Source organism: Cinclus cinclus, chromosome 9 (assembly GCF_963662255.1).
Source record: "Cinclus cinclus chromosome 9, bCinCin1.1, whole genome shotgun sequence".
NCBI lineage: Eukaryota > Metazoa > Chordata > Aves > Passeriformes > Cinclidae > Cinclus > Cinclus cinclus.
The window spans coordinates 7,828,919-7,853,298 of NC_085054.1; the positions used below are offsets into that span (position 1 = coordinate 7,828,919).

At 37.1% G+C, this 24,380-nt stretch overlaps 1 protein-coding gene across 8 annotated transcripts in view; it reads left to right on the plus strand.

The window, feature by feature from the left end:
* The window catches only part of ATF2 (activating transcription factor 2), a 48,722-nt gene that overhangs the window by 6,045 nt on the left and 18,297 nt on the right, over positions 1-24,380 (plus strand). For 5 of the 8 annotated variants that reach the window (XR_009933438.1, XM_062498512.1, XM_062498513.1 and 2 more), the window contains 8 exons: positions 3,111-3,185; positions 3,814-3,883; positions 6,265-6,361; positions 7,908-8,026; positions 10,077-10,205; positions 14,990-15,168; positions 15,488-15,602; positions 15,781-15,867. Coding sequence is in view for 7 of the 8 variants with exons in the window: in XM_062498512.1 (XP_062354496.1) it covers positions 3,836-3,883; positions 6,265-6,361; positions 7,908-8,026; positions 10,077-10,205; positions 14,990-15,168; positions 15,488-15,602; positions 15,781-15,867 (774 nt within the window). In the remaining variant the exon portion in view is untranslated. Of the gene's footprint in view, positions 1-1,359; positions 1,463-2,625; positions 2,653-3,110; positions 3,186-3,813; positions 3,884-6,264; positions 6,362-7,907; positions 8,027-10,076; positions 10,206-14,989; positions 15,169-15,487; positions 15,603-15,780; positions 15,868-24,380 lie in introns of those variants that run through there. The other 3 variants (XM_062498516.1, XM_062498517.1, XM_062498518.1) reach the window with 3 other exon arrangements.

Below are 24,380 nucleotides of genomic sequence, written 5' to 3' on the forward strand. Positions count from 1 at the left end.
AGTAGCAGTCCAGAGTGACTGTAATTCCCCTCTAGTGACAGGGTTATCACTTCATGTATTACATTTCTCATTTGGTTGGGTGAGTAACATTTTTGTCAAGATGGCGTCTAAGTTGCTATTCTGTTTTTTGGTGGAAAGGTATTTTCTAAATTCTTCTTTCTTACTGTGATATTCTCACTTTGTGCAATCAGTCTACAACAGAGAGAGCCTCTTTTGCAATTAGAGTGGCAATTACAAACGTTTTTTCTGAAAATTTGCCTTCTCTGTGTTAGTTTTGTTATCTCTGTCAGGCAACATGCTATCCAGAAGGAAAAGAGGAGGCAAAGGATGGGGTTTGTGTGTGTTTTGCAGCAGCAACAGCTTTTTGACCAGGCAGAGTCTTCTAAAGGTGTCAGAACATTACCCAAGTTAGGATTGTCCATTGTAGTTGTTCCATCTTTTTTCCTTGCTGTATCATCTTTATGGTATGCTTTAAATTTCAGAGTTATCTTGGATTGCTCAGAATTTCATCCAGTCAAATTTTTAATTTCTGCATGGCTGAGATTCCACAACCCCACTTGGCAACCTGTTTCAGTGGTCAGCAAGCCCTCACTGTGGGATTTGGTTTTTTTCAGTGCTGTTTTCCTCTTTCTCTACACTTGCTCTTAACTTTCTTGGTATGTCTTATGAGCGTTGTACCTCATCCTTTTATTCTGTTCTGCCTGAAATCTGGATCTGACTTCTCTGTATCAATACATTAGATAGTTTAAGACAGCAACCAGATCCTTAGCACTCCTCCATTCTGAACAAACTTTGCTTCCTCTTATTATGTAATAGCTCAGGCTCCTAACAATTTTGGTGGGGCCCCAGATGTTTTCCCTCTGGTTCATCTGCTCTCTTGAGGGGCTCAACTCTGCATATGGCACTTCAGCTGTAGTCTTTGAGTGCCAGATAAAGGACAATAACCACTTCCCTTCATCTCTCTGCTGTGCCTTTGCTACTTCATCCAGGTAGCCTCTTGTCTTTCAGTGCTACAAGTGACATGATGTTGAATTGTGTTGTTTTTTTTGTCCACCAGGCATTGCAGGTTCTGCCCCAAAGCTGCTTGACAGCCAGTTGCCCCTCAGCCTCCACTGTTGCATGGAGTTATTTTGTTCTAAGTGCAAGCCTTGCATTTGTCTTTGTAATAGGTAAATACAGTCTTTAGCAGTATGGCTGCACTAACGAATGTGAGCCCTTTGTTTTCCCATCCTTTCAGGTCCCGTTTCTGTTTAGATTTAAAATGTCCAAGGTCTTGCTTGGAACATGAGTGGACTTCTTTTTTCTTTTAGGTACAAAAATTTCAGTGCTTCAACGTAATTTTTTTCCTCAGATGTTATCCAGAATCTCTTTGCAAGGGATTACCTCACAGATTTCCATGTGGCCTGCAGTCAGATAATGTTGAAAAGATGAGAAAATGAATTTATCTCCAACTTTTTTTCCAGTAAGTTTGCCAGAAGGACAGTGCTGCTTTTCTTTTTCACAAGGATTGATTTTTTTTGTTTTTTACTTGTATATCAGGCATTCAAAATTCACAGGCTTCACAAACTAAGACATGGAATCAGCTAAGAACTTCACATGCAAATATGAGCTTTGGTAATGTTCCTTGAAAAGAGAAAATGAATGGACCTTAAACGTTTACATCTTCTCACCTGTGAAAAATACTGACAGCATGGAGGGAGTAGATTTTATGGCTGAAACTGTATCTCAGAGACTGACAGTAAGACATAGTAACAGAGTGGAAAAAAATGTCCTACATGCACTTTGGTTAATCAAAATCTTCATGCTTTGGATTAAAAATGCCCAAATCATAGTTGTCTCTTCCACCATTAGACATTTGTGATATGGATATTATTGTCTACTCATAATACATATCCATATGTGCATATTGGCATATGTAGCCATTAAATAAGTGTACAGTGCCCTGTGGTTGCAGGTTTTAAAAAATCAAATTCCTCTTGAGATCTAAACAAGACTAACTCTGTTAGTTTGAGCCTGCATTTAAAGAAATGAGATTGTTGCATAGCTGAGGAAGAGTAATAAGCTTGTGGGATAATTTTTAACTCTGTTGAAGTTCCACATATTGTAAGGATATATTCTTAAAAGTGTCATGGACAAGGACCTTATTTGTTATCCTGAAGCCTTACTCATGATTATTCAGACTTGCCCATAATCTCATTAATATTCCTTATTAGTGAAAATACCAAGTTTGCAGTTTGAACAGTTTAAAAAATACTTCATTCCTTCAGAAACTTGAGACGAGTTATGAACTCTTTGCAAAGAACAGTGGAATAGTCTTCAACCCTGATTTGCTTTGGCATCCTTCCTTTGGGATGTAAATGTTTCCCTGAGCTGTCAGTGCCAGACTAAAGTTTCTGGCAGCCATTCATATCTTTTCAACCTCTGATCTCAGCTCAGTATCCTCATTCCTTGAAACATATATATTTAGAAGTGACAGTTTAGAATCTCCTGCATGCCATATTTTTCTTGTTTTGCTGTTGGGTGTAGATTACTGTGGACACTGGGATCTCCTCCTCTTTGAAGGAATATTCAAACAGGTCTGTACACAATATGTTTTTACTGTACAGGTACATCCAGAAGGATCAGATACTGTGTTTCCTACAGATCTCTGAGGTAGTAAGTCAGAAATTATTTGCTTCTGCTTACTTGATATGTCTTGTATCTAGTGCCCAGATGTGTACCAGAAATGTGCATTCTTAGGATGGTTAGACAGTTTGGGAATCCTTGCAACTCTACATGACCAGCATGCTGGGGAAGAGATGGATTTACTCTGCCTGTGATCTTTAATCGTAAAAGCATCTTTATTCATCTTTATTTGCTTCATCAGTCTAGGTAGTGTTCAGAACTAACACTGTTAGTTCCCTATACAAATACTCATTTAAAGACTAATGTAATTCCTCCAGGGTAAAGCCACAGATGCCACAACTAATTAGAGGGTGTATTGAAGAAAACCATTTCTTTGAAAAACTGTTGTGTTTTATGAATGAATAGTGGACATGTTATTGTTTATCTTTACAAAATCATTTATTATTATATTTTTAGCATACATAGTAATTAATATCTTCTTTTAGTTACAGTTCATTGCCATGAAAAGGAGGATATGATAGTTTGCCCTATGAAACAGGTTTACAAGTGAAATCTGGCAGGTATGTGTATTAGTATGTGGGGTGAGTATGCAAAACGGCACCAAATATCATTAATACCTTACTTCTTTCTGAAGTATTTTTAGCCTGTCAGTAATTAAATAGCTGAAACATTACTGAAGTATATGTTTTTGTAATTAAGTTTGTTAACAATTTACACAAAGGGCTGTGTGCCAACTTATCTCTAATGTTGAGCTTTAAATAAAGATTTTGAAAAGGCTGAGGAATGAACACTTCTTTCTCCCCTGTTGGCACCAGAGCCTTGACTGCGTGGTGGTGTCTGCCACTTTGATCTCTGTGAGAATTGGATCATTATTACAATGTATTTGATTTCAGTGACAGGCTGTTCTTACTGTGTTTTCAGATACTTTGTGCAATTAGTCTTGTTACATGTGAACATGTGGATTTCTGATTGAGGTGTACCTTCAGAAACTGCTGTGGTGGCTTTAATGTGCCTTCCTGACAGGGCTTGAAATCCATACTCCGTTTGAATCGTGGCTGTTTGGAATATTAGTATAGCCAGAAGGCAGAAATTCTTGTCCATAGAATATTAAAATAGCCTAAAGATGTTGATACATTGATAATTTGTTGCATTATTTGTAAAATTTGTTCCATTCCAATTTTAATACAGGTAGCACAACGACCTGTGGAATATGAGTGATGACAAACCCTTTTTATGTACTGCCCCTGGATGTGGCCAGGTAATGGTCTGAACTGAAGTTATGAGCATTGTAAAAATGAAAGTGAAACAGTGAAATGTATTTTTAAGGATTGAAGAAAAGGGGCTTATGGTAATTGCTACAAAGTACTTATGTTTTGCTGAAAAGCAAGAATTTGTAGCGTGTTGTGAGTTTATCCAAAATGCTAACCATAGAAGAAAAAGCAAATTATCCTTTCTGTGCTAAACCCAATTTCATTTGTTAGCCCTACTTTATTTTCTTTCATTATAAAAATAATCAACAGGTTACCTGCATTTCCTAGAATATTTCATTGTTGGTGGGGTGCTCAATGTGAAGGTTGCTTGTCACTAATCTTCATAGCTATGGTGATTGCAGATATTTAATGGTGATGCAGATGTTTTATGTATGTTGTTGTTTATAGGAAAATTATAGCAATATGCATGCCACAAAATATATTCCAATTCCTATAGCAGTTTTAATGTATTCTAGAAAATAGTATTAGTGTATACATATATAGGTGAACCTGAGCAGAAAGATAAAAATATTGTGGAGTATTTTAGGACATGGTTGCTTAAAAGGAAGCTGTCTTAACACTTATATTTAGTAATCTGAAAATAAGTGCATTTGCATTATCTTCTGCATGAGATAGACATTCCTGCATCTTTTGAGTAAAATTAATTTCGTAAGCTGATTGTTTTTCATACTATAATGGCTGCTGCCTTTATATAGAATTGATTTCTTAAACAAGATGTTTATATTTGTGTACTTTGTTTTATTAGGCTTTTGAATTCAAAATACTCTTTTTATTCTGGAAACTTAGTTTTTATGGTGAATGACAGCATTAATGTTATATTAATGTAGTCTTCTATATTTAAAGCAGAGGAGGACTAAGATTTCTTGTTTCTAAGATGTCTAGTATGTTCAGAGACATGATAAGGAACAGAAGAGGACTGCTCTCTCCTAAGCAACGTTTGTCCCCATCCTGTTTGAATCTCATTGCAGTGTCATAAACTTTGGTAACTAACTCTCACAGAAGACATATCATGGGTCTACAGTAGCCCATGGTTCCAGGGAAGGTCAAGGGAGAAGTTCATGTCCCAGCAAATGGGCAAGGCTTCTCCAGATGCCAGCTTTTTACTGTAGAACAGAGAGAGGGGTCAGGCTCTGGACATCCTCCTCCCTCTAGAAGAGCTTCTCCTCCACTTAGTGAGGACAGAAAGATGCACTCAAGTCTCTTAGCATGGTAGAATGCAGAAATTTCTGGCTTATGCAGTATGCAGAGACAGGACACAGGAGTTACAGAGAGCTGGGCATTTGCAACTCTGGGCAATAGAGTTCTAAGGGAAAAAACATCCCTTGCCTGTTTTACAGTGATACTGCATTTTTAATTTCCCTCACAGTTCCACATGCACACGTCTTTCTCATGGAAACAGTCTGAATTACTGTACTCTAAGGGCAATTCAGTTTATCTATGAGTTCCTGAGAGGAGATTTTTGGCACAGATTTGTTGTAAGATATATGTGGAGTGACTTAAATTATCGAGGTGTAACCAGAAACATAATTTGGGGCTCAAATGTTCACAAAGAAAATTAAGAATTCCAGTGTTTTGTGTAAAATGTGTTCTTTTTAGGAAAGCTGCATCTTGGGAAACATTTTCTTAGATTATGTCAATTGAAAGGCTTACTTCACCCGCAATTACAGATGCATAGCAAATTAGTGAAAATAAATAGTGAAAGAATATCTCTTACAGCACTCTAATTTGTCAGGTTACTGCTTTTTTAGAGCATATACTCCAAATTTTGGGGAAAGTATGCGTGAAATGAGCAAACCTGAGAGGTTTTTAAAATGCTAGTAGGTTTAGTTCATTCACAGCATTTCAGTTGTCTGGCATTGTTCTAATGTTTCCCATTCTGCCTGCCTCTTGTATGTAGTAAATGTACAGGGGCAGGAGCTACAATATATTTTATCTTTATGCTGTTAAATGCAGTGAAGTTTGTGATTACAGATTGGTTCTCATTAATGTGGTAATACACACAATGCAGTAATCAAATAGTGGTGATCAATTACTAGATGTTGTCAAGATCCAATAATACAGCAAATGGCTGTTTGCTGATGGTTGATGGAGGCTGCAGCACTCTGGAGTGTTATCTTGGACTTTTGATGGATGCAGGTACTTACACTGAAGTTTCTCTGGTATATTTAGTTATTATTAATATCGTTTGAGATTTATAATATTTCTGCTTGGTACTGTTGACCAAGAAACAAGAGATACCTGCCTCAGAGGGTTGATTTTGAACATAGTAATGGTACTTTTACGTGTTGCCAAAGTTGTTTTCAGTGGAATGGCATTTGTTGTGTTCACACTCCCAATTACAACTGTTTCTTAAAACTCTCTGCTGCAGCGTTTTACCAATGAGGATCATTTGGCTGTCCATAAACATAAACATGAGATGACACTGAAATTTGGTCCAGCTCGTAATGATAGTGTCATTGTGGCAGGTAAGTATGTACATTTATTAAGTGTGTTCACTTTTCTGCTGGGATGGACACGTGCTTTATACATTTCTTGTACATAATGCACAGATTTATATTAGGGAAATGTAATACATTTTCTTCTCTCTACTTGTCTGCAGTATGTACTGAGACAGTTTTTTCTTACATAATTTGTGTCAGAATTTGAAGCCAGTATTATTCTCCGTAAGTTACTTTTATTTGTATCTGATACATAGTCCAAATAAATTATCTGTACTTAAATAATTAATTAAATTATACAAGCTAATAAAGGTTATGCCAAAGAGGATCTGTAACTAAATTAGACTGTTTTTCAGTTTTAATTCACTGATATTACTTGTCTCTTAAATTTTAAAATATGTAGCATCTTTTACATATCATGTTGATATTAGAAGAATGAATCAGTGATTATTCTTCCAATGGTGTAGTGGAAGAAAAATCAAATATTTTGTTTTGATTTTGGCTTGAATTCTAAATACTTTATTGCCACCTTTGAATTCATGTTACACCCTTAGAGATTACAACTTTTGTCGAGGATAAGTAATCCCCAATGGATGATTGCATTACAAATTTGAGAGTTTTTGAGTGAAGATAGCATGTGCTAAGTATGCTGAAGTTACTGTCAGTCTGGGGTTTTTTTCAGTGGTGGCGCAGCCTAAATGAACTTCAGAAAGACTTTCAGACATTTTCTGGGTTCTTTAAAATTCTAAATGTGTTCCTTGTCAATTACACCACAAGAAAAGGGACTTTTCAAATAATCAGATGTTTAAAATTGAAACCATGAGAGTGTCTCTGCAGCCACACTCCAGTGTAGGAGCTGTTGTAGGCAGCAGGCTTAAAAATCCACATAATCATACCACTCCACAATATTTTAAATGCAAGTAACTTCATGGCAAGTGTGTTCAATTTTGATCTGATAATAACAGTGGAATAAGGCAAATTTATATGCTAACAGGAATTTTATATAAATGTGTTTTTGAAATTACTTAATGGAGTAGTCACCCAGATGCCAGCAGTCTTATGATTCCAGCTTGATACAGAGGCATCATAGGAGTCAATACAAACTTGTGCACAGAGTCTCACTTTCCTTTAGAAGTTCCATGCACTTGGAAGTAATCACTGTTGTTGCCAAATTGGGAACAGACAGAAGCAAACTGGTTTTGAGCTGTGCACTTTTCTCATTTGTTTTCTAATTAAAAGTCTTCATGTAGTCCATATCTTTATTTGAAAATAGAGCCTGCATGCTCATTGAAGCTGTGCACTTGAGAATAGTTCCCTGTGGTTCGTGGCCACACAAGAAATGCTGTGGTTCCCTGCCAGAATTGTCGGTGGTTTGCAGGCTCCGGGTGCTTGTCTCCAGCAGGTGGAGTTTGCCTGACAGCTGCCTCCCTGCAGGGCAGAATGCAGCCCGAAGGTTGCCAGCCATCTCCTCTCTCTTTCCATTTGTTTGTATTCTGAAAATTATTTATTACAAGTAGGTTCGTAAATGGTATTGTAAAAATAAAATTGTGGGGTTTTATACGTTTCTTTTCAGATCAGACACCAACACCAACTCGATTCTTGAAGAACTGTGAAGAAGTGGGCTTATTCAATGAATTAGCAAGTCCTTTTGAGAATGAATTTAAAAAGGCTTCTGAAGATGACATTAAGAAAGTATGTTCAAAACATTTTTTCCTCAGAGCTTCTACTTTTTTATATCAGAAATTCCCTTGAAAAAGCAAACTTCAGATTTATGTATTGCCTTCTAAACGATACCAATAATCCTGTTAGCTGCTTATATGTGTTGTATGTGAAGAATACAAATCTGTGGTTACTCTTTTGAAGGTTAGTTTGCCTGATTAATTTTGCATAGTTAGCATTGACAATGGGACACATTTGTCCTAATCATGTAGCTAGTCTATACCTGTTGAAGTTAACCACTAGTTTTGATTGAAATTCCCTTAGGTCCTGAATAAGCAAAAAGTAGTCTGAAAAGTAGAGAGTTTTTAGTAGGAGGAAAAACCCATGTGAAAACAATAGTGTGTGAAGACTGATCATTTTGATTAGTTTTGAAATACTGATGTTACTGTAAGAATCAGTCATCATGATAATGAGAATTAAGTACTGACTGAATTTAAAGAAGTTGTCAGTAATTTGATTATGATTATACTCATTGTGTGTTGAAATCACTTTTGCCTAGAATTATTGATTATAAAATAAAGATCTACTTATTTTTTAATGTACAGATCAAAATATAAGAAAAACTTGAACTGTATCTGCTTAGCAACCTCATATTTTTGGAGGAACTTGCCATACATTTAAGTGTGGCTCTTGTTATTTATTTTAGTGTTTCCCAGTCATAAGTGGTTAGGAGCCTAAACATTTGAATACTTGTGCAAGTAAAAATTTTTGTTCCTTGTTCCCTTTGAGTAATTTTATCTTATCTAGATGACTTTATATAGGTAGTGATTACTAATGGTTTCATTCTCATTTATATAGGTTTTGCATAATCAGTAGTTTAATTTTCTTTATTTCAGTGAAAGTTTTCAGGTGTACTTGTAAATAGGATGGATTATTATCCAGCCCTGACTTAGCCTCACCCTTGCTTTATAGCCACAGCTGTATCAAATAATGGATTTATAAGTTTACTCTTTTTAGTTGCTGTATGCTGTTTTCATAACATGACATATGGTAAAGTTGATTTTTAATTTACCAGGACTGTATTTTCTGTATAGCTCACCACTGTCTTGGAGAAGGTTGTATGTATTGCAAAGTATTTTAAACATATTGTTTATTGCTTAAATTGATACTAGTTTTCCAAGCTGCTCTCTGTGTTACAAGAAAAAAACAAGGTCTTGCCATACCTCTGGATGACTTGCATAAATAAACAATCATGGCAAAGTGGGGAAAAATGTACCATAGCAATACTCTTTCCAGGGGATGGATAGTTGAGTTTTTCCTATAGTATTTCATAGTCACTTGTGGTATGAGAAGAGATTCCACTTCTTACAGTCTTCCCAGTCTATTAGTAATATATTGCACAGGAAAACTAGGAATTTAATTGGAAAAGAAGCATTTGGAAAAATGCATCTGGGGAAAATTTCTTCCAAAAGTATTTGGATAGCAGACTAGACAGGAATATAGGCTTTCAATCTATAGTATTGTTTTAAGTACTTTTGTATCTCAGTTTCCTTAGGGCATTCCAGATTTCCTGGTGAATTTTACCCATGTGGTAATATAAAATTTGCTTTCTCAATAATTATTAGCTGCAATAAGCTTCAAATTTGTGTTTACTAACTTTCTCAATTTGGAAATGTGGTTAGGATTTTGTGCTTTGTGGCATGAGGTATTATAATGTACAAAAGGATAATGCGTTAATTTAGCTGTGATTTTTTTTTTTTGTTTAACTGTAACACAGTCCTTCCACAGCTGTAATTTTCTTAGGACCCTGGAAAATGGAAAACTTTAGGAATGTTTTTAATTCTCAAGAAGGAAATATTTAGTCTGACATTGGTGCTGAAAGACAATTGTGTTACTGAAGATTGATGTTCATGTAAGTGCTGTTAAAATAGCCTTGACTGGTAATGCATGTGCATCAAGATCTTTTAAACATCAGCACCTCTGTCTTGTAATGGGCTGATATTTCTCTTCAGTTATTTATATTTTCTTGCTCAGTTAAAGTTTTTAACCACTGAGTAATTTTGTTTTACATTGTTTTTGATAGATGCCTCTAGATCTGTCTCCTCTTGCAACACCAATTATAAGAAATAAAATTGAAGAACCTTCAGTTGTAGAGACAACTCATCAAGATAGTCCTTTACCTCATCCAGAGTCTACAACCAATGATGAAAAGGTCAGAACCTTTATTTTTATCTTTTTGGAATTTATTTTTCAACTTCCTGATGATCTGTAAATGTATTGTATATGGTGATAGCCACACTACTTAGATAGTTGAAAGGAAGAGAGTCTTCATTTGCCACATTCTGGTGGATGTATAAGTAACTTGTTCAATTCTTCAGTTAGAATAATTTTTTTGCCTCCAGTAAAGCTGACCATCCTGTAAAGCTGGCCATCCTGTAAAGCCAGAAAAGAAATAAGATTTAAATTTGTGCTATCTTAGAAAAGACTAAAAGAGCTCTTTGTTCTTATTTATGCATCATCATTAGTAATAATCACTTCAGTATGTGACTTGAAGTGTTTTCATCTTATGGAGTTCTCTTGAAGTTCAGAAAATGAAGCAAATCAGTGAATGAATTATTTCTAGTCTTCAATAAATACAGACATTAGGAGCAGACCATAATTAAGCATAGAGATGGCTTTAGTCAACCTTTATGTTCATTTTCAGTGGGCAGTCTGTGTATGAGGGGCTTAGGTGCCTTACTCCCAGAAATCAGCAAGACTTTTTAGGGTCACAGGTAATTTGGGTTGGAAGGGACTGCCAGATTTCCTGATCCAACTTTCTGCTCAAAGCAGGGTTTGCTTCTGAGACCAGACCAAGTTACTCAGCACTTTGCACAGTCTGGTCTTGAGACATCTGTGGGAGAGAGGCTGCACAGTCCCAGTGCCACCTGCTCCAGTACCAGGCTGTTCCTGTGGTCAGAATGTTTTACTTTGCATCCAGTCTGAACCTCTGTGGTTTCAGCACCTTCTCTTCTACTGCAATAGGAAGTAATGTGAGAACAACCTTAAGTGTGTGACAGAAGTTGAAAAGTTTCAAATAAGATTTGTCCTTACTAAGCTTTTCTGAGTTTCATTAGTTAGCAAGGATGAGTAATTGTGGGTAATCAAGGCTATCATGCAGTCTCAAAAATAGTAAAAGCATTTCAAAAAAACCTATGTAAAGAGCTGCCTGGATTAAGTGAATCATAGTCCAGATCTTAAGTCTTCTTTATTTCAGAGGTTAGTTTTTTTGGTTTTCTTTTTTTTTTTTTTTTGCTGCAAATACTTATTCTAAGTAATCTAACTTTGGCAGAAGATAGTACTATTATCTTCATATAATAGTGGTCCAGTATCTCATTAGCATCATTACCAGTGAAAATTCTATCTCAGTGCTTGGCAGTATTTATAAACTTGTCTCAGTGATGATGCAGTGCCAGTGTGTCACTGTGCTCAATGTGCTGCTGCTCAATGGTTGTAGAGACAAGCTGGGCAAGGCTGAGGGTGCTGCTTGGGGTGTACAGCTCAGCGTGACCTGCAGACGTGGAGAAATGTGAGCAGAGTGTTGCTCAGTTAGATTTTTGTGTTCTCCTTCTGCAGATGTATTGATGGAGAGAAGGGATTTTTTCAGGGCATAGCTGGTTTTAAAATACATGTGCCACTGTGACCATTTTGTTGGTTGCATATATTTTAGTAGTCTTCAATTATTACAGCCTATTAGTGTATGTGCAAGGCAGTTCTATTTGTTCTCAGTTACCAAAATAATTCCTTGGAAGCTCTTTAAAAAAAGTATGTTTAAATATTTTCCTAGTTTTCTAAGAGTTCAGTGACTTCTGTTAGGGTTCGTTAAGAGTTGATACTTTGCTTTGAACAGACTGAGATATCATTAGAAGTGTATGAAGTCTTTAGGCCTTAAAGTAATAAGAGTTTTCAAACATTACAGTTGTTTATTAACAGTACCTTAAAAGGGCGAACCTCAACAGAGATTTTAAAGTTGCTTGGTTGTTGCCAAGTAGCTAATTGCCTAATTTAATTACTTCCAAACCAATTGTTTTCTTATAGTAATAATCAAATATAGTATTAGTTCTGGCCCTCTATGTTTTTCTCTGAAGAATTCTGTGCATTTTTGATAGCCTTGGAAAGTTACTGCATGAAATTTGCTTTTAGATAGAAGATGCTTGCAAATATGTATATCTGAGAACACTTAAAGTAGCTATGCTGTTCTGTAATTTCCCATTCAGTGGGTTTTAGTTTCAAGAACAGGAATTGTAGGAGTTGGAGAAGTCCTTTTAATAAATCTTGTACCTTTGGGTGGGCTTAAACTTCTGTCCTATAGTGAAAGGTAGGTAAGGGTAAGGTCACTTTGATTTAATCCTACCATTGCAAATTTAACTTTGTATTTCTTGTTCTTTAGTGGAATGTAATTACAATGTATTTTATTCCAAACAAAGTTTATGCTTGCATTAGTGATCAATTAGAATCTTCCATCAGACTGTTGGGCATATGGTTTTGTTTTTATATGCTTTTAAAATGCCAGTTTCCTTTAAAGCCAAACTTCTTAAAACTGCAGCTTATGTTTTTGCCATGTTGTTCCAGTAACAGGCACCTGCATGCATTTTTCAGTGTAGCAAAGATCAAGTTAATGTAAAGAGGAAGTTAAATACTTCTTTAGCTGTATAAACACACTCATGAGTGAACATGTTCTTTTTTAATGGCCGAAGATCGTTTCTGATCCTGTAAACAAAGCATAAGTGACTTGAATAACACAGAATATCTTGAATTACACGGAAACAACTGTATGTGAGGCTTCCATTTTCAGAATTTTGCAGATTTATTTCAGAATGTTGTGTGTTAATCTTTGACTATTGTTGAAATCTGGTTTCCATAGAACATTGTCTAAAAATTTTGGATTGTCCTTTACCTGATAGAAAGCCAGGAAGAAACCTAGTTTTGCAGTCAGTATTTATTAGAACATGCATTAATTATGCTCCTGTTATGAACAGCACAGAAGTATTCACAGAATGCCATCACTTACTTGCTCACTTGTACATAGTTACCTGCAGCAGCAACTGGGAAACCAATCCCAGCTGCTTGCCCAGAGGTGTGAGGTGATGCTGACACACCACTGAACCCTGACTTCTAGATAGGCTTCAGAAAGTGCTCAGAGTCAGGCTGATTGGCACTCTGAGGAACCTCATCTCATGAAAAATGTTCCTAGCCATGGCAGAAGGGATGGATTGGAATGGTCACTTCCAGCTCCAAGCAATCTGTGACTCTGTGAAAGTCCTTCCAAGGGTCCATTCTTTATCAAGTGTACGTTTAATCTTGTAGTCTTTGTTCCCATGTAAGAACCACTGTGATTTTGCATGTTGCCTGAATTGTGCAGCTTGTTCATGCTAGCATACAGATTCAGCTGGTGTTCTGAGCTCTGAATTTCCCACAGTCAAGCAGTTCACTTATGTTTTTATGTTTTTCCTATGATTCTTGAGTAAGATCTGTAAGATGTTTTACCAAATTCCTTATTTGCAAAGAAGTGTTTTATCATGTCCTAACAGTATGATTGGGCTTTTTTTTTTTTGTTTTGTTTTTGTTTCCACAATTCTGTTCTGGTTCTCTTCTTTTTACTGAACACTCATCTGTAGTGCTAAGTGTGGTGTTCAAATATTGTACCCCAGATTGAGCAAAGTGAAATTCTTTTATTATCAACACAGCTCACTGTTATTCTCCAAAAACTCTCATTTGCTGTAAATTGTCTTTTAGGTCTCTTGGGAAAAAGCGTGAATGAACTAGTGAACACTGATGACAAATCTAGCCTCTCAGCTTTTGCAGGGAGAAAATTTCATCATCTAAGGTCTTTTCTTTTGTAAAGCCCACAGTTTGCCAGCAAGCTTACAGTTCTATGGATTGCTCAGAGGATCTCACATATTTGTGCATTAATATATGAAAAGACAAGCCACCTGCTAAGAGAGTTCAGACTTACTACTTAAAGCTGTGTGGATGAATTTTCAAAACTCAAGCTTCATTCAAAGGAGATAATAATCAGTGCAGTCTGTGTGACACATGTATAGAGATGTTCTCTTTGTATTACGGTTTACCAGCAGAGCAACTGAAGTTTGCTGGTCTCAAGAATGTGATTTTATTTGTCATTGATTTCAGTAGCCATTGTTAAAAGAATAACTTGGAAAAAAGCCTGTCTGAAGGTAAATTTGAAGTGTGGCAATATCCAGGGTTTCCTGAGAAGGGAGGCATTGGTTACAGTAAGGCCTTTTCTGGGTTTTCAGAAACAGCAAATAAGGTACAGTGTTCAATGCATAATGTACTTTACCTGATTGCTAAGCTAGGAGCTGTAGGGATTTATGTCTACTCTTTATTTGCACCTAGGAAAGTTTAATTTCTGTGCTCAAATAATTTTTTCTGCATCAGGATATGCATATATTTTGCAGAGCTCTGAATATAACATTCCAAGTACTTTTATCACTCTAGTTAGAGAGCTACAGATAAAAGGCTCAAATTTTTTTTGTCATTGTTGTTTTTACTGAACCATAAATGTCTTGTTTCTCTTGTTTAAATCCAGAACAGGAAGGAAACTGAAATGTACATAAGGACACCATAAAATATTTTCCTTATTCGGAGTGTGGGTAAACATGATAGTGCTGGTAGTACCATGGGTTTCTTGGGAATAAAAAAATTAAAGTCAGATCAAAACTGAATTAGAGGTAATAAGAAGTAATATTAGCCTTTGCATAAATTGAGACAGGTTTGTCATAAAACTGAAATCACTGTTGTTGAAACAGTTTTACTTTGGTGGTTTAAATGATTCATCCAGAGGGGTTCTTTGAATGTCTTTAGTTGTATAACTGATTCTATTTTGCATGATGTTACAGAAATTCTGATTTATTCCATCAAAATGCATTCTTTTAACAGTTGGAATTAGCAGTCTGTAATTGTATTTTACAAACTGATGAAGCTTTGTTTCCTCAGGAGGTGTCACTGCAGCAGACTGCACAGCCTACATCAACAATAGTTCGTCCAGCATCGCTGCAGGTTCCTAATGTACTGCTTACGAGTTCTGACTCAAGTGTTATTATTCAGCAGGCAATACCCTCACCAACTTCTAGTACTGTTATCACCCAAGCTCCATCATCTAACAGACCAATAGTGTAAGTTACATAAATCTTAGTAAAACGTTTTCTTGCAGAATTTGAAAATCTGACCTACTTTCAGTTACTGTTTCTGCAGTTAATATATGAATTTGAGATGCTTTGGTGTAATGTGGTGCTTTACTACACATGAAACATTGGACTTTCACTACATGTGGGATATAATGCCATGTTCTCCACATCACTAAGTTCATTTTTTAGATCTCCAAATAAATAATATTACATTACACCTGTAAAGAAACAAACCAATTTAAAATAATGTGTAAACTTGTTCTCTTTCTGGATAAGTTTTCTTTTATATAGTTCATTCCTTTTTCAGTCCAGTTCCAGGTCCTTTTCCTCTGCTGTTACATCTTCCTAATGGACAAACCATGCCTGTTGCTATTCCTGCATCTATCACAAATTCTAATGTGCATGTCCCTGCTGCAGTTCCAGTAAGTAAGCATGATGCTATATTAATTTGAAAGTGGAGCAGATTTGCATAAGTGCAGCATAGAACTTAGTTTTAAGCACCTTGATAGCTGTTTTGGCTTCAGAGGGTAGTGCTGTCAAATGCTCTCTATTATGATAACATACTCAGGTTTTCTTCATTTTTATACTTTATCTGGTCAGCTTGTTAGACCTGTCACCATGGTGCCTAGTATCCCAGGAATCCCAGGGCCTTCCTCCCCACAGCCAGTGCAGTCTGAGGCTAAATTGGTAAGTGAAAAACTCCATTATTCCTCAAGAAGAATAACTTGAGAAATTAATTAAATTCTATTGCTTTTTGAAACGGCTTTAGTTTTCTTTTATTAATCTAAATTCTGCAAGTACAAATTTAATAAAAACAGAAAAATAACAGCTGTATTTATTTTGAAGTTCTTTCCAATTCCAGCCCATGTTAGTTCTGTTCTTAATGGCCATTTTGATCTTATTTTTAGTCATCCTTTAAATAAATTTCTAACTAAACTCCTTCTTACTTCTCGTATCAGAGGATCAGAAATGCTAGCTGGGAGAAAGACAGACAAGATTAGTAGCATTTGAACATTTCCTTCAGAGAAGCAGAATGTTTCCTCCCAAAAGAATGATATTTCTTAAAAAACTAAGGAAAATATGGGTTTTTTTAAAAAATGTTTTTGGAATCTCAACTGAATATAGCCCATTTGGCAAGTTTTGCAATTAGATATGTAGTACTTATGTAGTTAACAAATTATTGTGTGTGGAGGTTGTTTCTGTTGTGTTGGGTGTTTTTGGGGGGAGTTGAACATTACTTGGAAAATGTCTAAAATAAGCAAAAAATTGTTCTGGTTTTTCTTTGATTGGGGGGGCTGTTCTTTTTGCTTAGTATTAGTCACCATTTATGGTGGTAGTTTGAATTAATCAATTTATTGAAATATTTTATGCACCATTAAGCCGTTGCTTCTCTTTTTTCTGTCTTGTTTGTTTCAAGTATTCTAAAGCAATATAAAATCTATTATTAAGCAGTAATTAACCCATTTATCTGTTCACAAGATGCCTCCATAAACAGTATCTATCCTGTGAAATAGTGTTCCTCTTCCTTCAGCTCTTACTTTGTGCTAAAAGAGAAATCAGGAGCACCTGCTAGATAAAATGTATTTTTCTGCATTGATATTGGTAAGTGGTAGGATGCCCTTAACATTCTAAGCTATCTCATTTCTCTTGATCTAAACCTTTCTTTCCTTACCTGTTTTCTCGAGCCACAGTATGAAAAACAGTGAGTCTGCTTTTTCTGGAGGTAAGGGATTCCAGTAGAGTGAGCACACCTGTACCACATTCACCAAATACTGAAACTGCTGTGGACAGGGACACTGACTCTGCCTAATGCTCTCTCATCTTCCTTCATTTCCCTGCTCTTTTGAACACAATGACTTCTGAAATGGTGCAGAGGAGGACATGAGGGAGGGTCTGTTTCTGTGCATCCTTGCCCATAGGAATGGGAAAATGAATCTTTAATACATCAGAAAATACTTAACTTTGTAAGAGCTAGTTACATTTATCTTAAATCCAGGAGAAAATAATGTAAAAGAAGTGAAAATAAATACTGTTTTCTTAGAAGCTGAACATGTTTTAGAGTCAGGAGACTCGCACTCTTAATTCTGTTTGGAATCCAGGAGGAATTGGTTCCAGATAATATTTTAGATGGGCAAGAAATTAGGATTTTAAGTGTATGACTGAGTGGTTTGCTCTTAGAATGATTTAAAGGCGGAAAGGAAATACATGTATGTGGTGAAGACTTTGATCTCACATTGGAAGAAGCAATCACTCAAATGCAAAGGAAAACAAAGATCATTAGACTTAAAATTTAACAGTCTCATTAGCCTTCTCGTTACAATTTAGCTAATATATGCACTTCAGTGATTGCTTGTCTTTTTTTTAAGTGAGATTGTAAAAAGGGCATTTGCAGTATTTCCTTTCCTTGTTCTTAATATGAAGCATGAGCAGAATTCAAGAATATCAGAATTATGTATATTTTTTATGCTCATTTACTTTTATATAGTGCCTATTCACAAAAATAAAAAACCTAATTTCTTATCCCTCTGAAAGTAAAAGCAATTTAATGAGAAGCTTAATGTTTATGTAGAAAAAGCCTCCAAGAGTAAGACTAATTCAATGTGCCATGGGATGCATTGGGAGATATGTGATGGTTTATTAACTGCAAAGTTCAATTTAATTTTTTAAATTTAAATCGTTGTGTTATCAAACCCTTTCTTTTCATGTCTCTCTTAAAAATAATTTTGCTTGTTGCATACTAAATTCTATGAAGGTCTACTAACCAGGTTTATTTTTCACTTTTTTTCCTGGTTAAGCCAACAGAAGACAATATTTAGTTTCACGGCTCGCTTTTCATTTCGTTCATAGTTTACATTTAATGTTGAAATATAAGCTCTTACACTGAAATTTAATAAATGAACAGTGTATGTTTCATGTATTAATGGTATACTGAAGTTTGTGGATTTATTGGTGCACTTAAGTTAGCTGAACACTGGGAACATGTCCTGTGTCCTTTTGCCTGTTAGGGCCATGTCTCTTCTTCATGCTGAGAGGCGGTTCTGAAGGGCAGAGGAGTCCAGGACATCCTTTAAGAAGTAAATCTTAAAGGTGCAGGAGCAGGCTGTCCCCATGTGCTGAAAGATGAGCCAGCAGTGAAGATTGGCCTGGCTGAACAGAGAGCCTTGGCTGGAGCACAGGAGAAATAGGGAAGTGTGTGACCTGTGGAAGGAGGGGCAGGCAACTCAGGAGGACTACATGGATATTATGAAGTTATGCAGGGCCAAAGCCCAGCTAAAACTTAATCTGGTTACTGCTGTAAAAGACAATTAAATATATTTCTGTAAGTACATCAGCAACAAAAGGAGGTCCGAGGAGAATCTCCATCCGTTATTGGATATGGGGGAAACAGAGTGACAAAGGGTGAGGAAAAGCAGAAGTACTTAATGCCTTTTTTTACTTCAGTCTTTAATAGTAAGACTAGTTCCTCTCTGGGTACCCAGCCCCTTGAGCTGGAAGACAGGCATGTGGAGGAGAGCAAAGCCTCTGTAATCCAACCTGCTACAGCACTAAGACATACAGAAGGTTATGGGGCTGCATGGGATCCCAAGGGTACTGAGGGAGCTAGGGAAGAAGCTCAGCATAGCCACTTTAAATAATTTACCAGCAGCCCTGGCTAACTGGGGAGGTCCCATGTGACCGGAGGTCAGTAAATGTGATGCTCATCTTCAGGAAGGGCTGGAAGGAGGATCCAGGGAACTGCAGGCCTGTCAGCTTGACCTCAGTGTAGATACTGAGGAAGGTCACAGAGCAGATGATCTTGATTGTCATAGCACACACAGAACAACCAGGGTCAGGTCCAGGCAGCGTGGATCCCCGACAGGCAGACTGCTTGACTGACCTGCTTGGCTTCTGTGACAAGGTGACCTACTTAGTGGATGAGGAAAATGCTGCCAGTGTTGTTTGTCTACATGGACTTTACTAAAGCCATTGATGCTGCCACAGCATTTCTCCTGGGGAAACTGCTCATGGCTTAGACAGATATACTCTGCTGGGTAAAAAAATTGGCTGGAGGACTGAGTCCAAAAAGTGGTAAACGGAGTTAAATCTTGCTTGTGTCCAGTTACAAATGGTGTTCCCCAGGGAACAGTGTTGGAGCCAGTTCTGCTTAGCGTCTCTATCCATGGTCAGGATGAGGGGCTGGGGTGCTCCCTCAGTCAGTTTGCAGATGGCACCAAGTTGGGCAAGAGTGTTGGTCTGCTGGAGGGTAGGAAGGCTCTGCAGAGGGATCTGGACAGGCTGAATCAGTGGGCTGAGGTCATTTGTATCAGGTTCTACGTGGTGAAGTGCCCAGTCCTGCACTTGGGTCACAACAATCTCAGGCAGCGCTGCAGGCTGTGGGCAAGGTGGCTGGAAAGCTGCTTGTTGGAAAAGGAGCTGGGTGTGCAGGTCAGCAGCCAGCTTAACATGAGCTAGCAGTGCCCAGGTGGCCAAGAAAACCAGTGGCACCCGGGCTTCTATCAGAACCAGCAGTAGTGTGGCCAGCAGGACCAGGGCAGGGATTGTCCCCCTGTACTTGGCAGTGATGAAACACCTCGAGTGCTGGGTCCAGTTCTGGGTCCCTCACTGCAAGACAGACATTGAGGTGTTGGAGCACGTCCAGAGAAGGGCAGTGGAGCAGGTGGGAGCTGGGGCTGTTCAGTGTGGAGAAAAAGCAGCTCAGGAGGGACCTCCTTGCTCTCTACAGCTACCTGAAAGGAAGGTGTAGCCAGGTGGGATTTGGCTTCTTCTAAATAGCAACTGATAGGATGAGAGGAAACAACCTCACGTTGCACCAGGGAAGGTTTAGATTGGATATTTAGGAAAAATTTCTTCTTGAAAAGGGTTGTCAAGTATTGGAACAGGCTGCCCGTGGAAGTGGTGAAGTCACTGTTCCTGGAGGTGTTTAAATGACATGGAGATGTGATGCTTAGGGCCATGGTTTAGTGGTGGACTTGGCAGTTCTGGGTTAATGGTCAGACTTGATCTTAAAGGTCTTTTACAGCCTAAACAATTTTATAAATCTATGGAGTGTGTCAGCATAGTATTCTTAGTGTATTTTGAACAAAAAGCCAGATGAAGGGGTGAAGCTGTGATGTTCCCTTCACGACATTTCCAGGAGTCTAGATATTTGGAATTTTTTTGGCTGTCACTTTATTTCTTACTATTTGAGAAAAGTTTTCGTTGTTCTTTATAGTTAGGCTTTGCAATCTCATAGTTTGTTTTTTTTTGTATTGCATTATAAAATGTAAGAATACAATATGTTGCAAATACAAAAAACATGCAGGAATAGATTCCTAGCTAACTTCCCTAACTTCCTTGGGTATTTAAGTAAGCATGGTACTGTATGGGATATAGAGTTTGGAAAATTAGTGTGGTTTTTTTGTATCTCTGAAGGGTTTTATCTCATCTGGCTTTGGCAGTTGTTGAACCTCTCCTGTGCTGAAAGACTGTACTTGCTATTACAGTGTTCTGCATTTTCTGCTATCATACCGAAATACTATTTCAAGGTATTGTAAGTTGACACAGATCGCCTAACTTCAGAGGTTGAGTAAAATTCCTGAAGAACTGGCTGTAGTAAATTTAATGTGAAATAGGACCAAGTTGTTGCACTGTTACCATATTTAGAGCTGTCCTGTGTAGAAAGTGCAGCTCTTTGTTTGAGATGAAATACCTGGTACGAACCAGGCACTTGGTTTTGTGCTTTGTACTTTTCTTTGCAGAGGCTATTTCTGCTTATTTCGAGGACCTAACGCATTTTATAGAGATTTATAGTAAGGAAAGACCTTTGTGCTCTGATTTCATTCCTCATTGAAATCATTCATTTCACTCTTACTTGCTTATAAAAGGCTACTGTTCTGTAGACTTTCTTTTTAAGGTGAACATGAGAAGTAGTTAGATAAGTCAAATTAGAGACTGTAGTGCTTGTTTCCTAATGCTCTGAAATTTAAATACGAATTTAGATAACTTCATTTCTGTATTTTTATTAACATGAGAACAACACATTTTTATTTTGATGAATGCCTGTTGTTTCCTTACGAGTTGCCAAATTGTACAAAGAAGAAATGTATTTCTTCTTTATATCTTTGTAAATTAACTTTAGTAAAACAGATTGATATTTTCGTTTCTAAAACTTAAAATACCTGGCAGGACATGTAGGTAATAGACATAGGATGCCTTCCTACAGCATAGTGAACATTTTTCTTCAGCTGTCCTAGAAGTCATAAAACCCTTTAAGGATAAGGGAGCTGAGGTACTTGCTGAGAATTTTTTCCCACAATGAACAGTTTTTGGAGACTTTTTACCTTTGCAGATCGTCTCTCTTAGAGCATTTGAAAGGATTTTTTGTTAGGTTGTCAGAGTTTAATGCAGAGTAATCAAAAGTGTGTATTTATTTCTATGTTTGATAAAGTTTTCAGTCTGAAATGTCAAACTCCATCAGCATGGCAGTTTTGGTTACTGATGCGAAGCGAGTTACTGAGATGTCACCTCTAGAGCTCCGTTCATTCTTTGCTGAAATGGTCTTTTCTCTGGTTACTGTTCAAGTTGCCTGACATTAAATGGTTGTATGAATTCCACAGAGGAACAGTTGTATGTGGGAGCAAGTTCACTGAGTGAAATAGATAGAAAAATGTATACCAACTGCAGGGACTAATAATTGGGAGGAAAAAATAGGCAAAAAAAAGGAATACATGAAAGTGATGACAGACAAAAATTTAGAAGTTGTCTGTGCAGTGGGCCAAATCCTTAGGATGGTGGCATTATTGCAAGAGGCTCTCAACTGAAACAGTTGACATTAAGTGAAAGAGTGCATTAAGCACAATCTTGGGGTCTTTTTCACCACAGAAACATACACAGTGCTTTGTGTGTTTTCAGTGCCGTAGAAGAATTGCATTAAATCAGATTGCGTTTTTAATTTTATTTCCCCAGTATTGAATTATTGTAGTGAACAGAGCTGGTCCATTCACAGCTATGAAAGGCACTGTTAATACAGTTTTGAGCATTCTTTGATCCTTTTTCTCTACGGCTTGTAGAACTGAAGTAAAAAATTACTAGAGATTTTATTCAGACACAGACTTGTCTCTTACTGCTATTATTTTGGAAATATTCTTACATCTTATACCAAGAATGACATTCAGTAAGAGTAAAAATGAGCTTCAGATTTCCGTGGCATACTTAGCATGAATTGTCAGTTTTTCTGACATGATTCCATATTTGTTGGTATGCTAAAGAAACTTTGACATATTTTAGTAAAATCACGTGTATGTTGGGTTTTGTGCTATTTTAGAGAGGCTTAGAAGTAGGTGCAATACATGTCTTTAAAAAAAGAAAGCCCAAAAAACTCAAAGCCACAAAAAAAACTTCCTTACTAAAGTAAGGAAGCATGATTCTAAATAGCTGTAGAATTGCTTCTGATGTTCTTATGAGAAGATCTGTAATTGTATACTTTGTGTATGAAACATGAACCTTGTGTGTGCAGCTTGTGGGTGCAAACTTAGACTCTTCAGCATGGATCGCTGAAGTTACTGAAGAATTTCAAAATTGCTTTAATATGGAATGTTTCCCTCTGTCTCCTCCTTCTCATGCAAAACTTTTTGTCACAATCTGAAAAATACCTTGCACTCAGTAGGCAACCAGTAGATTTTTGCAGGAGGTTTCTACTGAGAAGTGACAGAGGGCAGCCTGGCAAATGTTCAGAAGCCAACATTAACTTGCTGGAGCCCGGCATGGGACGTTGTGTTCAGCAGAATTCTTCTGACCTGTCTCTCTGCATGCCAGGCTAATCAGCAAACACCTAATGAGCCTACTCTCAAGGAACAGACCCTCTCACAACCTACTTCATTTTCATATGTTCTCTGGGGGTGGAGAGACAAGACTTCATAAGGACTGATGATGCTGCAAAGACCACAATAATGATAATTAACTTGCTGAATTTAGAAGATTATGCTGTTAATTAGTTGCAAAATAAAGATAAGTAATAGAAGAGCAGATGGTAGGATAACACCCAGGAGAAGGAGGGTTATTACTCTGATGAGCTTTTGTGGCAGATATGAAATATGGATCTGAGTTTTTCACAAATTGTTTCTGAAGTATATTATCTTGTTTCTGTGAGCTCTTGACGGAATGATCTAGTCCTCCCAAATTTTGACAGATGTGGTGAGGATTTGTTTTCAAGGATATATGTGAATGATAAAACTTTGCTAATCAAGATTTTAAAAGCTATTAATCTATCTCAAAATACCAGTTTTCATTTGCCTATAGCCACATAATATCAAAAACCTCAGTTGTCATCAAGTTTCCCCACATAAAAATGCTTATATCCATTTATTCTAATATATGTTTCTGTATTCTAGATTGTTAAAAATGAGATTCTCATTGAATTTGGGGTAACTTCTCCCTACTCCCAAGAAGCATGTCTATATAGTATTTTGCTCCAGCATTACCTTTTAAAATATGAAACCTACTGGTCACATAAGCTGAAAGTCTCCTAGTGAAAATCAGCAAATACATCTGCATTTGTGGATAATTTAATCCTAACTACTTTAATTTCAACTTTTAAACTTTGTAATATGAAATTAAATCTGATTATTTCCTATTCCTGTTTTCATAGTACATTACATTTAACAATGTAATTCTCAAAAGGAGTTAGTTTACTTATGATTTTACAGGATATAACGTTTAAATGTTAGCATTACAGTGAGTAAAGTCAAATCCAACTTTGTTTGCACATCCCAGTGCAGACACATCAATTACCATCGTGGGCAGAACAGATTCATCTTGAGGAAATCAGTTTTATTTATTACCAGTCACATCTGAGTAGGATAATGCACCCAAAAAACTTAAAAACAACTTCCCCCCCTTTTCTTCCTGGGTTTACTCTCTTCTGCCTTCTGCCCCTCAGCAGCACAGGGGGAAGGAGAATGATGATTGTGGTCAGTTCTTCAAACTTTTCTGCTACTCCTTCCTCTGCCTGGGGGGCATTCCTCTCACTTTTCACAGAATTGCAGCATGGGCCAAGTTGGAAAAGACCACAGAGTTCATCTGGTCCAACCCCCCCTGCTCCAGCAGGACCATCCCAGAGCACATGACACAGGATTGCATCCAGAAAGTTCTTGCCTGTCTCCAGTGAGGGAAGCCTCACATCCTGTCTGGGCAATCTGTTCCAGTGCTCGTTCACCTGCACA